Consider the following 17,547-nt stretch of genomic DNA (forward strand, 5'->3'; position numbering starts at 1 on the left):
TCATTGTGGGGAGAGGCCAGGGCTCAGTGGCAGAGCATCTGCTTTGCATGCAGAAGGTCCCAGGTTCGATCCCCGGCATCTCCAGTTAAAGGGGGAGGTAGTTGTGAATTTCCTGCATTGTGCAGGTGCTGGGACTAGATGACCCTGGTGGTCCCTTCCAACTCTATGATTCTATGATCTGGCAGTAGGTGATGTGAAGGGGCCATGGGAGGGGCCATGGCTCAGTGGCAGAGCATCTGCTTATCATGCAGAAGGTCCCAGGTTCAATCCTCGGCATCTCCAGTTAAAGGGACTAGGCAGGTAGGTGATGTGAAAGACCCCTGCCTGAGACCCTGGAGAGCCACTGCATGTCTGAGTAGACAATACTGCCTTTGATGGACCAAGGGTCTGAGTCAGTATAAGGCAGCTTCATGTGATCACACATTATCAGCCCAACCTGCTTTGCAGGGTTGTTGTGAGGGTAAAATGCAGGAGAGGAGAATAATGTAAGTCGAATTAGGTTCCCATTGGGGACCAACAGGGGAATAAAGCAAATAAATCAGTTAATCAGTAATTATACCTATAAAATTGCCTTGTCCGGAGTTCTGTCAGTGGGTTCTGATTTCCAGTCCCTCCAGTTCTCTTTGCTTGCAAGGAGGGAACATTCAAAGTTCCAAACAGGCAGGACCCTGCGGCTTGTCATGGGGGAGAGTGTAATAAGTCACCCTGTTCCTGATGCATTCCTCTAAGAAAATGTATTTTTGTATGTTTGAGCAGCTCTTCTCTCTTTTTGCTTTTAGTAATGGCAGATTCATATTCCTATAGAGGAGGGAAAAAAATTGCTGGATCTAGCAAAGCCAACGCTGACAAAGAAAGCCATAAGACGGAGATGAAGATCAGCCCGACGTACGAGAAGTCACGGATTGGTAAGGATGCTTGGCTTCAGGACGATGCATTCATTTATTTATATCCTGTTTTTCTCCCCCATTGGGACACAAAGCAGCTTTTAGAACATTGTTCTCTTCTCCTCCTCCTAATCTGGTGAACTGGGTTCGGTTCCCCCACTCCTCCACATGAAGCCTGCTGGGTGACCTTGGGCTAGTAACAGTTTTCTATGAATTCTTTTAGCCCCACCTACCTCACAAGGTGTCTGTTGTGGGGAGGGGAGGGGAAGGAGATTGTAAGCCAGTTTGATTCTCCTTAAAGGTAGGGAAAATCAGCGGATAAAAACCAAGTTGTCTTCTTTTTCTTCTTTTCTTTTTCTTCTTCCTCCTCCTCCTCCTCTTCTTCTTCTTCCTCTTCTTCCTCCTGCTCCTCCTCCTCCTCCTCCATCAAAAAAGCTGCTTTGAGTCTGAGATCACCTAAGAAGAAAAGCAGGACAGGAATGTTTAAAACGTGGTGTCTGCTGTGGGGAGGGGGAGGGAAACTGATTGTAAGCCGGTTTGATTCTTCCTTAAGTGGTAGAGAAAGTCAGCATATAAAAACCAACTCTTCTTCTTTGCAAGACTTTGCAATCCCTGGCCGGAATGGACTTTAAATCAATGAATAGCCAACCAGTTCTTAAATTGACAGATGAGTCCATCTAAGCCAAATTATTTACCCCTCTCCTCTCTATTTGCAGGAAATGCAACGAATGATAAAACAGAAGGCAAAAAGAAAGGAAGACCCAAGGCAGACAGCCAAGCCCTGAAGGATATTCCTGTAAGGTTTTACATTTACTTTAATCTTTTCTGGTCACTGGGGAGCAGGCGAGAGATAGGATGCGGGGCTGGACGTTGTTGGTGGCTGGGTCATAACCGGCACACACAGGAACTGGTGTATCAGAAGTGGGGAAGAGGCCGGCCTGACCCCTCTGAGTAAAGCAGAGGGGAGGGGCTGTGTGGCTCAGTGGTAGAGCATCTGCTTGGCATGCAGAAGGTCCCAGGTTCAATCCCCGGTGTCTCCAGTTAAAGGGACCTGGCAGGTAGGTGATGCGAAGGACTTCTCCCTGAGACCCTGGAGAGCTGCTGCTGGTCTGAGTAGACAATACTGGCTTTGATGGACTGAGGGTCTGATTCAATATAAGGCAGCTTCCTTTGTGTTCATAGCAGAGTTTAGTCAACCTGCTGTTGGATAGGGCAGCATTTTGCACGTGGTTTTTGGTGTGCACGGAAACTTGTGGGTCAGAACCTGGCTTCTGGGTCTGAACTTGGCTCGTTTTGTTTGTTTGTTTGTTTTTTGCGGCTTGTTTAGTTCTGTTGGGTTTATGTCACCGCAAGTCGCTTGTGCAGATCTGCCAGCAAGGTTGTCGGGCTCTTCCATCCCTGCTTGCTCAATATTGCATACCTTTCTGAATGACACAGGGCAAAAACGCATGGTCGCTTTAGCCTCCTTTATTCCCTGTTTCAGCCAGGATTTATCCAGGATCGAACGCACGTTTGGCAAAACGCACACGTTCGATCCTGGCTGAATCCAGCCTGAAACAGGGAATAAAGGAGGCTAAAGCGACCATGCTTTCTTGCCCATAGAAGCTCCGTTCTGCCTTTCCTTCTTCAGAGTCGCAGGGATTTGGAGCATTTCCTTATTCACTCGGTGCATGCGCTCATTGCCTATTTAGCCGCCATGAGCCTTGAGGAGGTGTTCATGGAGAGGGGCCGCCGCTCAGTGGCAGAGCATCTGCTTGGCATGCAGAAGGTCGCAGGTTCAATCCCCAGCATCTCCAGTTAAAGGGTCTAGGCGAGTAGGTGATGTGAAAGACCTGAGCCTGAGACCCTGGAGAGCTGCTGCCAGTCTGAGTAGACAATACTGGCTTCGATGGACCAAGGGTCTGATTCAGTAGAAGGCAGCTTCAAGCTGCAGGTGACCTATGGACACCCTGTAGAGTAGGAGTATCAAACATAACGCCGCTTGAGAGCTCTTATCCAGCCTGCAAGCCAGCCGTGGCAGCCATCCCCCCCCCCTCACTCTCAATCTGGGCTGGTGAGGCATGGCCTGGCCCAACCAAGTGACATTTATGTCATATCCCACCCTCATAACAAATGAGTTCAACACCCCTGCCATAGAGTTTCCAAGGCAAGAGACATTCAGAGGTGGTTTGCTATTGCTTTTGTGTAGCGACCCCCGTCTTCCTTGGTGGTCTCCCATCCAGGTATTGGACACATGAACACATGAAGCTACCTTCTACTGAATCAGACCCTTGGTCCATCAAAGTCAGTATTGTCTACTCAGACTGGCAGCAGCTCTCCAGGGTCTCAGGCAGAGAAAGGTCTTTCACATCACCTACCTGCCTAGTCCCTTTAACTGGAGATGCCGGGGATTGAACCTGGGACCTTCTGCATGCCAAGCAGATGCTCTACCACTGAGCCACGGCCCCTCAGAACCGTGGCCCACCTAACTCACTATTGCTTACTCTGGCTGTGGCTGGCCATGATCTCAAGACACGGGGAGGCCTTTTCCATCACATGCTTTGAGATTCCTTTAACTGCCCACCAGGAGAGGTAAAGAAGGAGAGAGGGCAGACAGATTGTGTTCGGGGCCAGCTGTCCAAAAGGCAGGGGAGCTGTAAGCAAGCTGGATGACGGCAGCGGCATCTGATTCATTCAATGGGCATCAGACGGATTTTAATGACTGCGCGCTGTTTAGATGGGAGTGATTAATCCCTGCAGTGTGCGTGCGTGAGAATGAACATCTTGATTTTGCCTATACATCGTGGACCACATCCAGATGGGTGTAGGCTGCTGCAGAGACTGGGCAGAATGGGATGTGACTGAATCGACCTTCCCCGTGCTTTTCCCACGGACTGGAAACTGGTGTTCAGATGTAACCACCCTAACTGGGATGAACCATTCCTAACATTAGGAAGGACTTCCTGACAGTGAGAGCGGTTCCTCATTGGAACAGGCTTCCTCAGGAGGTGGTAAGCTCTCCTTCTTTGGAGGTTTTTAAGCAGAGGATAGGTGGCCATCTGTCAGCAATGCTGATTCTGTGAAGTTAGGCAGAGCATAAGAAGGAGGGCAGGAAGGGTTGTGTCAGTGTTTGGCTCTTGTGGCCCTTTCATACATGCCCAGAGTAATGCCGATGGCCACATTGGGGTCAGGAAACCATTTTCTTCCAGCTCAGATTGGCCAGGGATCCTGGAGGGGGTTTTGTTGCCATCTTCCGGGCATGAAGTAGGGGTCACTGGAGGTGTAAGGGGGGTTGTGAATGTCCTGCATTGTACAGGGGGTTGGACTAGATGACCCTGGTGGTCCCTTCCATCTCTATGATTCTATCATATCCTCCCCTAGAAGTTTTTTTTATCCATCTCCCCTTCCTAATTCAGTGGATATTTTGGGGTCATGTGTTATGTTCATGTCTCCTTTTTTTCTCAGCTGCCTCTGATGAACCAGTGGAAAGAGGAATTCAAAGCCCATTCCAGGGTGAAATGCCCCAACTCTAGCTGTTGGCTGGAATTCCCCAGCATCTACGGCCTAAAATACCACTATCAGCGCTGTCAAGGGGTAAGGAGAACTGAGGTTTGTGTTCCATTTTGGTGACCCTTATTTACCGTTATATTATGTGCAATGCTGAATATGTCTGTCTTTGAGCTGAATCGGATGGGATGCTGGATGATGCACTGTCGTATCTCCAGCGCACCTTTTCTTCGTAGATACCAGCTTGTAGGGAGCCTCAATTCAGAGTAAACCTGTAATACCCCCCTTTCCCCAGCAGCCATTTTTGAGAGCCAGCGTGGTGTAGTGGGTAAGAGCTCCGGACTCTAACCTGGAGAACTCGGTTTGATTCCCCGCTCCTCCAAATAAGCGGTGGACTCTAATCTGGAGAACCGGTTTGGTTTCCCCACTCCTACACATGAAGCCTGCTGGGTGACCTTGGGCTAGTCACAGTTCTCTCTGAACTCTCCTAGCCCCACCTACCTCACAAGGTGTCTATTGTGGGGAGGGAAAGGGAAGGTGTTTGTAAATTGGTTTGATTCTCCTTAAAAGGTAGAGAAAATCAGCATATAAAAACCAACTCTTCTTCTTTGTCTTCTACCTTTACAGAAGCCATGTTGGGTTTTGCTCAGCAGGCCTTGCCGTTCTATACACTTGACAATTCTATCTTTAATAATGGTTTCCATTAATTTACCTGGAACAGACGCTAAGCTACCGTAACTGTCCTGTAATTTCCTGGGTCCCCCCTGGAACCTTTTTAATAAATGGATGTTACATTTGCCATTGGCCATTCTCCAGTCCTCTGGTACAGAGGCTGATCTAAGGGACATGTTACATATCATTGTTAGGAGTTTAGCAATTCCCATTTGAGTTCTTGAAGAACTGTAGGATGAATACCGTCTGGTCCTTTAATACCGCCTGTGCTCTTTAAAGCCCTCTGTGGGCTAGGACCCAGCTGTGTGAAGGACTGCCTGTTCCCATATGTCCCCATGTGCCAACTACAAGTTTCTGGTGCCACCCACTGGCAATCCCCCAATTTAAGGTAGCCCACTTGGCATCAATTGCAGCCCGTGCCTTTTCCGTCAGAGCTTGCTGTGAGGTGGTTTAGGCAATGACTCATTAGGTTGAACCAAATGAAACTTTGGGCATTTCATGTATTCCCATGTATTTCCCCCCCTTTAAAATAACTGGCACAGGATCCTGATTTGGACAGAATCATGGGTTTCCAGTGTCCGTGTGGGGCCAATTGCAGCCCGTGCCTTTTCCGTCAGAGCTTGCATTCTGCGAAAGGTCTCCCAATGTTGTTGTTGTATGCTTATATTATTTTGCTTAGTTGTTTACTTAGAGCCAGAGTAGTGTAGTGGTTAAGAGTGGTGGTATGGAGCGGTGGTCTCTAATCTGGAGAACCTGGTTTAAGTCCCCACTCCTCCACATGAGCGGTGGATGCTAATCTGGTGAACCGGGTTGGTTTCCCCACTCCTACACATGAAGCCAGCTGGGTGACCTTGGCTTGTCATAGCTCTCTCAGCCCCACCTACCTCACAGGGTGTCTGTTGTGGGGAGGGGAAGGGAAGGTGATTGTAAACTGGTTTTATTCTTCCTTAAGTGGCAGAGAAAGTCGGCATATAAAAACCACTCTTCTTCTTCTGACATCAAAAAAGCTGCGTTGAGTCTGAGATCACATAAGAAGAAAAGCAGGACAGGAATGTTTAAAATAGGATCAAGAATAGGGAACTCTCCCCCCTGCTTCTACCTGCAAGGTGTTAGGCAAAGTGATGTGGACACTGGATGGAAGAGGGGGAAGAAATGAGTCCCAAGTGTGGAATTCAGCCTTCTTCACATCTTGGGTGAAGTGCTTGTAAAGTGCTGTCAAGTTGCAGCCAACTTATGGCAGTCCCAAGACACATGAGGCAAACAGAGGTGGTTTGCCATTGCCTGCCTCTGCGTAGCAACCATGGACTTACTTGGTGGTCTCCCATCCAAGTACTAACCGAGTCCGACCCTGCTTAGCCTCCGAGATCTGACGAGAACAGGCTATCCTGGGCCATCCGGGTCAGGGCAGATGAATAGAGGTGGTTTGCCATTGCCTGCCTCAGCATAGAGATCCTGAACCTTCTTGGTGGTCTCCCATCCAAGTACTAACCAGGGCGGACCCTGCTTAGCTTCCAAGATCTGATGACATCAGGCTAGCCTGGGCCATCTGCCAAACGAGCAAAATATATATCTTAATTTTGGAATGGATTCATTGGTGTGTCTCTGTGTGGGTACGCGTCAGCATTCCCAGAGCAAATGCACACATGTGAGCTTAATTTGCCTAAATCTGATCCAGTTGCAGAATTCTGGCATTTTGGTACAGAATTGAGACTGCCGTGGCACAGAGATTTAGAGGTTTTTGTTGAGCCCAACACAATGATTCTTAACTGGGGCTATAGAGCATCTCCTCACCCTAAAAGCACTCTGCAAATTTGAAGTAGGGTTATTCAGAACTGGGTGTGAGGGGGAATAAATAGGGTTGCCAGCTCTGGGTGGGGAAATACCTGGAAATTTGGTTGGGTGGAGCCTGAAGAGGGTGGGGTTTGGGGAGGGGAGGGACTTCAGTGGGATATAATGCCATAGAGTCCACCTTCCAAAGCGGCCATTTTCTCCAAGTGAACTGAGCTCTGTCTCCTGGTGATAGGGTTGCCAGGTTCCTCTTTGCTACCTGTGGGATCCTGAAGAGGGCGAGGTTTGGGGAGGGGAGGGACTTCAATGCCATAGAGCCCAATTGCCCAAGCGGCCATTTTCTCCAGGTGAACAGATCTCTTATCGGCTGGCGATCAGTTGGAATAGCTGGCGCTCTCCAGCTAGTACCTGGAGGTTGGCAACCCTACCTGGTGATCAGTTGTAACCCTAGGAGCTCACCAGCCACCACCTGAAGGTTGGCAAGCCCAGAAATGAAGGGCATTTGCAATTTTAGGCAGGCCCTTCCACCCTCTGGCAGCGGCAGCCGGCAGAGAAGAATAATTTTCTACTGCTCAGATCTTCAGTTTCTCCCCCGGGCCCTTAAAAAAGCAGCATATAGAAGGAATCAAACCTAACATTAAAGAGTGAGTTGAAGGCCTGAGATGGGTGTACTGCATGCATAAATCATAAATGTGTCTACAGCAGTAAAGTTTATCTGGTCTGGAGTGCTGCTTTTATACCCTATTTTTTTATTTGTGGCTGGGGGATATTTGTTGCTAATGTTGCATGCTTGGTGAGTGGTAGCGGCTTAAAGGTTAAGAGCGCAAAGAGTATTTACGACATTGTCTTTAGGCTAGAAGACTTCCAGATTCATAGGATTGCCAACCTCCAGGTACTAGCTGGAGATCTCCCTCTATTACAACTGATCTCCAGCCAGAAGAGATCAGTTCCCCTGGAGAAAGTGGCCGCTTTGACAATTGGACTCTATGGCATTGAAGTCTAGGGTTGCCAGGTTGCTTAGATTGGTGGGCAATTGCCACTCGTGTGAATGGTAAAGGGCCCGTTGCGATGCTTCCCGGTGTAAACCAGAAGGGATGTGATCGCAAGCCCTGCCTCAGCTTTGCCCAAAAAATAAAGTTGCCAACCTCCAGGCACTAGCTGGAGCTCTCCTGCTATTACAACTGATCTCCAGCTGATAGAGATCAATTCCCCTGGAGAAAATGGCTGCTTTGGCAATTGGACTTTATGGCATTGAAGTCCCTCCTCAAACCCCGCGCTCCTCAGGCTCTGCCCCAAAAACCTCCTGCTGGTTACAAAGAGGGACTTGGCAACCCTACAGATTCACTACTTTGCCTCTGCTTCCAATGCCACCTCCTTGTCCTTCTTTCCGCTCTCGCGCAGGGCCCTGTCTTGGAGAAACGGACCTTCCCTTGTCCGTACTGTGAAGCGGCGTTCACTTCGAAAACCCAGCTGGAAAAGCACCGCCTCTGGAACCACCTGGATCGGCCGTTGCCAGCCGTCGTCCCCCCGGTAGACCACAAAGTGCACAAAGCGGCTAGCAAAGGGGGCAGCAAGAAAAGGTACTGGGGGTCTTGGGCGGAGATGAAGGGAAGCCCCCATTTGGATCGGGGTGGAAGGAGGGGTCGAAAAGCTTCGGTTGTTTAGCTTGGAAAGAAGGCGGTTAAGAGGAGACATGATAGAGGTCTATAAAATTAGGCAAGGAGAGAGCGGAGAGAGAGAAGCTTTTCTCCCACTCATAATACCAGAACGTGAGGTCATCTGCTGAAGCTGGAGGGCGAGAGATTCCAAACAGATAAAAGGAAGTATTTTTTCATACAATGCATAATTAAATTGTGGAACTCCCTGCCCCAGGATGTGGTGATGGCTGCCAACTTGGAAGGCTTTAAGAGGGGAGTGGACGTGTTCATGGAGGAGAGGGCTATCCATGGCTACTAGTAAAAATGGATACTAGTCATGATGCATACCTATTCTCTCCAGGATCAGAGGAGCATGCCTATTATATCAGGTGCTGTGGAACACAGGCAGGATGGTGCTGCTGCAGTCGTCTTGTTTGGGGGCTTCCTAGAGGCACCTGGTTGGCCACTGTGTGAACAGACTGCTGGACTTGATGGGCCTGGGTCTGATCCAGCGTGGCTTTTTCACTCATGTTCTTATGGTTTCTTAACCCTGCTCTAAATCAGCCCTCTGTGCTTTGCCCTAGAGCTGCAGAGCGTTCGCCTTCACCCACCGTCCATCCCAAACAGGCCAAGGTAGAAAAGGCCGTTGCCTTCCAGCGCCCCGAGAACGGAGAGTGTGCTGCCGTGAAGAAGGATGGGAAAGAGTTCCCGGCCATGGCTGCGGGGGGCGGCGGGGGGGCGGTGACCCCGGCCAAGCAGCCGTCAGGCGGCAGAAGTTCCAAGCAGCAGGCGAGCCGGCATGCCATTGTTCAGGAGGAAGACCCCGAGAGAATGAAGCACAGTAAGGCTGGAGCACTGTTTCTCATGCGTTTGGAGGCACCATTCTACTGTTGAAATTACCTTTGGAGGCGCACTTTGCTCTTACACCTGAACAGGTTGACTCTAAGTGTGTGAGTGCAAGATTTTACAAGCAGAAGCCAGTGTGGCGTAGTGGTTAAGAGCTGTGGTTTGGAGCTGTGGACTCTGATCTGGAAAACCGGGTTTGATTCCTCACTCCTCCACATGAGCGGCGGACACTAATCTGGTGAACTGGATTTGTTTCCCCACTGCCAGCTGGGTGACCTTGGGGGCTAGTCACAGTTCTATTAAGAGGTCTCTCAGCCCCACCTACCTCACAGGGTGTCTGTTGTGGGGAGGGGGAGGGAAGGGGATTGTAAGCCGGTTTGAGTCTCCCTGAAGTGGTAGAGTAAGTTGGCATATAAAAACCAACTCTTCTTCTTCTCCTCCTCTTCTGTGTTTCTGAATAATGCACTCATCTAGACATCCCTCCTGATTGAAAGCCAGGCCAGTGACTCATTAAGAGGTGCAACAGGCGTACATTTCCGTATTGGCTTAATTGGCACCGGGAGGCTTGGATACGTGGTTTGCCCTGAAGTAGCAATGCAGGTGTTTGACCCAATTTTTATCTCTGATTTGTCCTTTTCGAGTTAGGAAGGAAACAGAAAACTCCTAAGAAGTTTACTGGGGAGCAGCCATCCATCTCGGGGACGTTCGGACTGAAAGGTAAACCAGAGGCCACTTTTGATCAGGCCTGTAAAATCTTCCAGTGTGATGGTTTTTGCAAATGCCACTTGCCATATTTCACTTGCCACAGACTTGTTCAAGAGAGTTTTGGGATGCACAATCAGGCGTAGCGGTTTCAGAATAAGATGAGGATCGAGGAGATTGGAAGAAAAGAAGAGCTGTGTTGGGTCAGACCAAAGTCCATGGAGGAGAGGGGTAACCATGGCTACTAGGAAAATGAATACTAGTCATGATGCATCCGTATTCTCTCCAGGATCAGAAAAGCAGGCCTATTATATGAGGTGCTGTGGAACAAGATCTGCTCTGGGGGTGTCTTCATTGCTCAGTTTCTGCCCCTGGGCTTACAGTAACTCTCTGCCGGGAGGCTCTCGATTCACTTTGGTCAGTTTCCAAACCCATCCAATGTGGCGTAGAGGTTAAGAGCGGCAGACTCTAATCTGGTGAACCAGAGCTGTCACATAGAGGATGGTGCTGAGTTGTTTTCTGTTGCCCCAGAAGGTCGGACCAGAACCAACGGGTTGAGATTAAATCAAAAGAGTTTCCGTCCAGACATTAGGAAGAATTTTCTAACAGTTAGAATGGTTCCTCAGTGGAACAGGCTTCCTCGGGAGGTGGTAAGCACTCCTTCCCTGGAGGATTTTAAGCAGAGGCTTGATGGCCCTCTGTCAGCAGTGCTGATTCTATGATCTTAGGCAGTTCATGGGAGGGAGGGCAACTTGGCCACCTTCTGGGCATTGAGTAGGGGAGTGTGCGGGGGAGGTAGTTGTGAATTTCCTGCATTGTGCAGGGGGTTGGACTAGATGACCCTAGTGGTCCCTTCCAACTCTATGATTCTATGATCCCCCACTCCTCCACATGAAGCCTGCTGGGTGATCTTGGGCTAGTCACAGTTCACTGTGAAGTCTCTCAGCCCCACCTACCTCACAAGGTGCCTGTTGTGGGGAGGGGAAGGGAAGGCAATTGTAAAATGTTTTGAGACTCCTTCAAGGTAGAGAAAAGCGAGGCAAAAAACCAACTCTTCTTCTTCTTCTCCTCTGCAGGACTGGCAAAAGCCGAGGATAAGGCAAAAGCTCACCGGGCGAAGAAACTGGAGGCGGCCTTAAGTAGCAGTGGCATTAATAACGAAGAGCTGAAAAAGAAACTGCCGGGATCCAGCGCCAAAAAGGAGGCGGCCCCGATGCCAGCGGCACCTTCAGCGACAGGTGGGCCTTTTTGCTGCAGGGTTTTTGGGATCAGGGCATTCCCTGTTGAAACATCCCTGCACTGGTATTCAGAGGTTTAGTTCCTCTGAACTTGGGGGTTCCCTTTAGTTGCCATGGCTAGTAGCCACTTACCGACCTCTCCTCCATGAATCTGTCGAACCCCCTTTGAAAGCCATTTCAGTGAAGAGGAACGCCAGAGGCACACACAGAGAGGAGAGTTAAAGTGCTAGAAAGCATGGAAAGGGATTCCTGATAAGTGAAGGTAGGTTCAGGAGTAGGGGTGCCAACCTCCAGGTGGTGGCTGGAGATCTCCTGCTATTACAACTGATCTCCAGCTGATAGAGATCAGTTCACCTGGAGAAAATGGCCACTTTGGCAATTGGACTCTATGGCATTGAAGTCTATTGCGCACCCCCCTTTCAACCACTTCAGTATCCCACTCACTCAGCCCGCCTGTATATGCTGAGGGAAAAGCGTTGGCCTGAGTATATTTGTGAGGATATTATTTTCCTTCTCCTCCAGTCCCACACCAGTATTTACCTCAGTGAGAAATAGGAGACAAGAGGCTTTTTAACTTAAACCGACAAGACAGGGATGTTTATCGAAGAGAACTCACAGAGATTGGTTTTCAAGAAAAGGCAGAAATCGGAGGGAAAACTCAAGTCAGATTTATATACTCAAGATTACTTCAGAGAAATAGCTTAGATGTTTTCTTCACTCAAGTTCCTTCAGTTCTCAGTTTCAAGCTTAGTTCTATCCCTCAGAACTATTATTCAGACTTTCAGACTCTCAGTCTCTGTCATTCAGCTTCAGACTCTCATCTCTGTCCCCAGCCTAGCTCTCTCTCTGACTACCCCACCTCAGTGGCTGTAATCCTCCACACCTTCCTGCTACCGGAATAGCTCTACCTCAGAGACTCATTCCCCTTGTGACTTGAGAATGGGCCCTCTCTAACCCAGTTCTCACTCCTGTCACTACCACAGGTTGCGTGTGTCAATAACTTCAGCTTTCACAGAACCCCTCAGGTTCACAGAGTTCAGTCTGGCTTCCTCTTAGTCTTTCTACCAAGCTTCCAATCCAACACAGCCCTCTCTGGCTGGTCCAAAGCTTCAACTCCTTTCACAGCCTCCTATCCAGGCTGGGTCCCAAGCTTCGAATCTATCTCACAGCCTCCTATCCAGACTGGGTCCCAAGCTTCGAATCTATCTCACAGCCTCCTCTCAGGCTGGGTCCCAAGCTTCGAATCTATCTCACAGCCTCCTCTCAGACTGGGTCCCAAGCTTCGAATCTATCTCACAGCCTCCTATCCAGGCTGGGTCCCAAGCTTCGAATCTATCTCACAGCCTCCTCTCAGACTGGGTCCCAAGCTTCGAATCTATCTCACAGCCTCCTATCCAGGCTGGGTCCCAAGCTTCGAATGCTTTCTGTCTCTCAGAGCTCAGAGTGTCAGCTCTCTGGCTCTGCCCACTCTTGGTCTGTCAGCTCTTGCTGCAGATTAACCCCTTATCTGTCACAAAGTCCCTCCCCAAACCCTGCCCTCCTCAGGATGCACCTCCAAAATCTCCAGGTATTTCCCAAACTGGAGCTGGCAACCCTTTTTTCAGGAGGGTATAGAATCATAGAGTTGGAAGGAACCATCATGGTCATCTAGTCCAACCCCCTGCACAATGCAGGAAATCCACAACTACCTCCCCGCCCACACACCCCCAGTGACCCGTACTCCATGTCCAGAAGATGGCCAAGATGCCCTCCCTCTCATCATCTGCTTAAGGTTATAGAATCAGCATTGCAGACAGATGGCCATCCAACTTCTTTAAAACCCTGTAGCCATGTTGGCCTGCAGGAGAAGAGCTAGATTTGAGCCCAGTACCACCTTAGAGACCAACAAGATTTCTGGGGTATGAGCTTTCGAGAGCCAAAGCTCCCTTCATCTCTCAAAAGCTTATACCCCGAAAACCTTGTCGGTCTCTAAGGTGCTACTGGACTTGAATCTAGCTCTGATAAATGAACATTCAGGTGAAAGGAATGCCTGGAAACAAATTTTAGTGCCCGCTGAAAAACGCTAAGGAGCATCCTTTCAGATTGAAGCAAGCTGTTCAGATTTCTTCAGCTCTAGTCTCCTTCTAAAGCCGTCTGTGCCCACGACGATCACTACAGCCTCTGGCAGCGAATTCCACACGTTAGTCACTTGTTGTGTTTCAACCGGCTTCTGCTGCTTGTATCGTTAGAGTGCTGTTTGAATGTGATTATAGTTTGCATTGAGGGACTTTCAGTTAGCCACCTTCTCCTCTTCCTCTTCCTCCTCCTCCTCCTCCTCCTTCTCCTCCTCCTCCTTCTCCTCCTCCTTCTTCTTCTCTTCCTCCTCCTCCTCCTCCTCCTCCTCCTCCTCCTCCTCCTCCTCCTCCTTCTCCTTCTCCTTCTCCTTCTCCTCCTCCTCCTCCTCCTCCTCCTCCTCCTCCTCCTCCTCCTCCTTCTTCTCCCCTGTGTATACTGTTTTGGTTGTGTAGTTACAGGGATGGTACGAGTTCTGGGTTCTAATCCTGTAGATTCAAAGGGGAAAATGTTTGCGTGGAGGGTTTTCTTCATAAATAAATGGGTCGGCAGTCTTCTCCCCCCCCCCCCCACACACACATCCCTGGGCTAAAACTGTTGCCTGTCTCCTCCCTTCTCCAGTGAGCCCGGAGGAACAGTGGCAGCGGACAATCAATGAGAAGGGAGAGGTGGCCTGCCCGACCTGCAGCATGATCACCAGGAAAACGGTCCTCGGTCTCAAGAAGCACATGGAAGTTTGCCAAAAAGTAGGATGCTGCACGTGCCTGAATTAGAAACGATTAAAAGGTGGCTGGGGGGGGGGTACCGTTCTTCCCACCCCTGTCTCAACATGAGGGCTTTACATTACTCAACAAATTAATAGATTAGTTAATGAATTAACTTCCTTCATAGCCTGCCTTTGAGAGCCAGCATGGTGTAGTGGTTAAGAGTGGTGGTTTGGAGCGGTGGACTCTGGAGAACCGGGTTTGATTCCCCACTCCTCCACATGAGCGGTGGAGGCTAATCTGGTGAACTGGGTTGGTTTCCCCACTCCCACACACGAAGCCAGCTGGGTGACCTTGGGTTAGTCACAGCTCTCTCAGCCCCACCTACCTCACAGGGTGTCTGCTGTGGGGAGGGGAAGAGAAGGTGATTGTAAGCTGGTTTGATTCTCCCTTAAGTGGTAGAGAAAGTCGGCATGTCAAAACCAACTCTTCTTCTTTTTCATTGTCATGTCTCCCCTGTTTGGGTTTTGACCCACAAGGGGCAAATGTCCAGACTTTTGGATTGAAGTACGGGCATTGATCCTTGCCTTGCTTTATTCCAGCTGCAAGACGCCTTGAAGTGTCAACATTGTAAGAAGCAGTTCAAATCCAAGGCAGGATTGAATTATCACACCATGGCAGAACATGTCAACAAGGTTAGTGGTCGGGCCCTTTCTCCTCTGAATTTCTATTTTGTTTAAAAAGAAAAATTAAGATTCTTCACCACGAAAAATGGAACTGTGCACCCTGCATCCATTTGACGTATTGTCCGATTTATCTTATTTTGCATAATATGTTTTGTGTCGATTGCTGTTTATTCTGCTTTTGGGGGTCAGGGGAGGGGCAGGCAGCCCTTTGTAGCTTGCAACCCCAAATACTGGAAATGCCCTTCAGCAGTCTCTCTGGCTGCTGAAATCTCACCAGGCACTTGTCCACACACATCCAGCTAGACCTTTGCAACCATAAAGGCTAGACACTTTCTTCTCTCTTTTTTTAAAGAAATGAAAAGAAAGTCTCGTTTCTAAAGCTGGAAAATTATGTGCTTTTTCTGGCCTCACACAGAAATGCAGTTAACACAGTTCTTGGCTGCTTCCTGTAGGGAATTTCCCTTCTCTTTTCAATATCTGAGTTCTCAAATAGCAGGTTGTGTCTGTCTATAAAACTCCGATGACAGTCTCATTCTACCTCTATTTGCCTTGTGTTAGCACAATGAAGTGCTAATATTTTTAATAGCAAAAACAAGCAGAGGCTGAAGGGTTAAGCCCTCTCTGTCCTTTCCCTGCATGGCCCCAAGGCAAATGGAAGGAGCCAGGAATTTAAAAAATTATACAGTGCATAAGATTAGCCGTGCTGGATCAAACCACAGTCCATCTTGCCTGACAGTGGTTTCTCTTAGGAAGCTCTCAAGAAAAACAAAATAGCCATCCTCTAATGCTTGGTCACGGTGTCTGGTACTCAGTGGGGTATACTGCCCCAATCATGGAGGTTTCATTTAGCTATCCTTGTTATAAAACCATTAATAAGAATTTCAGATGATCCCTGCTGAATGAGACTGAAGATCCATCTAGTCCAGGGTCTTTTTTGCCACAGTGGACAACCAGGCGCCTTGAACGACCCACAAGCAGAGAAGGAGGCTAAAGTCCCACCCCCTGTTCTGGCCCTCTGGCAGCTGGCATTCAGAGGAATATTGGCTGTGAACGTAGAGCATCCATTTTACCATCAGGGCCTTTTCTCCATGAATTTGTTTAATTCCCCTTCAAAAACCACCTAAGGGGGGCAATAACCTCATCTTGCAGTGGTGAGTTCCACATGTTAATTATACTTTCTGTAAAGAGATCCCCAATCTTCTGCCAGTCAGCTTCTTTGGATGCCCCTGAATTCTCATAGTAGGAGAAAAAAGTGGCACGGAAATCCCCTCCTAGGCATCAACATAAGAACTTAAGAAAGGCCATGCTGGATCAGACCAAGGTCCGTCAAGCCCAGCAGTCTGTTTACATAGTGGCCAACCAGGTGTTTCTAGGAAGCCCACAAATCTTTCTTTTCCTCTGTTCTTAGACCTGAACAGTTGTCTTGAACAATAAAACCATAAAACTTAAATAAGATCCATCTCTAAAAGCACCTCCCTTCGTCTTTTCTCTGCAGCCTCCAAAAAACGAGCAACGAAATAAGTATGCTGAGGGTCAGAATCCTCTAAGAGGAACTGAACCTTTTGCTCCAAGGTTGCTTGAGAAGACGTGGACCGTTTGTTAAAACATGGTAAAATCCATTTTAGCCTAAGTTAGTATACGTAGGGACAATGCAAAAAAGGATATGTACCAAGCAGTCCACTGACTGAAGAGGGCAGGGAAACAGCCGGTCTGGAAAAGGGATCTTTAGCATACTGCCCAGCAAAACCATTGAAAAAGGGCAATTAAATCTTGAATAGAAGCCCACAAATCAAATTCAATTGAGGTTTGAGATGTGGAAACAGACCTGCATTTTGTAAAGCAATATCACCGACGGCCGTCCTTCCATTCATTATCTCCCTATCAGGGTTTTTGCCCGTCCTGCCAAATGTAATCGCGGAAGAGTTTCTTGAGAGCTTCTCTTTGGGAGGAAGCAGTTGGCCAAGGGAAGATACGAGCGGGTAGCTAATTTTCAGCCTCTCTCGGTTCCTCCTCTCCAGCCTGTTCCCGTGGAAGCCGCCGCTCCCCTTAATGAACTCGAAGAGCGAGAGAGGCTGAGGAGAGTGCTAAAGCAGATGGGAAAACTTAAATGCCCCAATGAGGTATTTGTTTTCACTCTTTGCTCATCTTCCCAACTGTGTTTGCCGACTGGCCGTTGTTCCCTAACCAGTCGACGTTTCCGGCAAATAGGACAGCAGCGACATCCTTACACTTGCTTGAGCGAGCTGCAGAGACATAGGGGTCTACTCAGCTAGCCAAAGAACGTAGGGAAAGTTCTCTGGCTAGCTCAGTCGCAGAGTGCAGTTGGTACATGTTGGGTCACCGGGGCGAGCCTGGGATTTTGACTACCTTAGCCCCTTGCTGGCGAACCTGCACTTCCGTAGCACAAAAGGTGTGGATGAATTGCAAGCAGGGCCTTGGCACAGGCATGGGTTCCAGCAAAGGGTTGCCATCTCCGGGTTGGGAAACTCCCGGAGATTTGGGGATGGAGCCTAGGGAGGACAGGGACCTCAATGGGTCCTTTAGAGTCCACCCTCCAAAGCAGCCATTTTCCCCAGGAAAACGTATCTCTTTAGTCAGGAGATCTCCAGTCCCCACCTGGAGTTTGGCAACCCTAGCTCCAGCCCATAATCCAGGTTCCCTGTGGGGTGGTGCCACAACAAGGCCTGCCATTTGGGTGAGGTGGCTTGCCTCCAGCGGCAGATTGTCAGCTATCAATGAAAGAAAGAAAGCTGAGGTGCTGCTTAAATTATAAATTAAATTATATTATAAATTATCTTAAAGGTAAAGGTAGTCCTGTGTGCAAGCACTGGGTCATTCCTGGCCCATGGGGT

At 48.9% G+C, this 17,547-nt stretch overlaps 1 protein-coding gene across 1 annotated transcript in view; it reads left to right on the forward strand.

Moving 5' to 3' along the window:
• The first annotated feature begins 781 nt into the window (after positions 1–781).
• Positions 782–17,547, forward strand: part of ZNF512B (zinc finger protein 512B) — a 32,709-nt gene continuing 15,943 nt past the window's right edge. Inside the window, exons 1-10 of the mRNA XM_056844762.1 lie at positions 782–905; positions 1,601–1,680; positions 4,329–4,457; positions 8,232–8,410; positions 9,052–9,308; positions 9,959–10,030; positions 11,092–11,253; positions 13,927–14,051; positions 14,612–14,704; positions 16,714–16,815. Coding sequence (XP_056700740.1) covers positions 782–905; positions 1,601–1,680; positions 4,329–4,457; positions 8,232–8,410; positions 9,052–9,308; positions 9,959–10,030; positions 11,092–11,253; positions 13,927–14,051; positions 14,612–14,704; positions 16,714–16,815 — 1,323 coding nt within the window. The remainder of the gene's footprint in view (positions 906–1,600; positions 1,681–4,328; positions 4,458–8,231; positions 8,411–9,051; positions 9,309–9,958; positions 10,031–11,091; positions 11,254–13,926; positions 14,052–14,611; positions 14,705–16,713; positions 16,816–17,547) is intronic.

This window comes from Euleptes europaea, chromosome 2 (assembly GCF_029931775.1).
Source record: "Euleptes europaea isolate rEulEur1 chromosome 2, rEulEur1.hap1, whole genome shotgun sequence".
Taxonomy (NCBI): Eukaryota; Metazoa; Chordata; class Lepidosauria; order Squamata; family Sphaerodactylidae; genus Euleptes; species Euleptes europaea.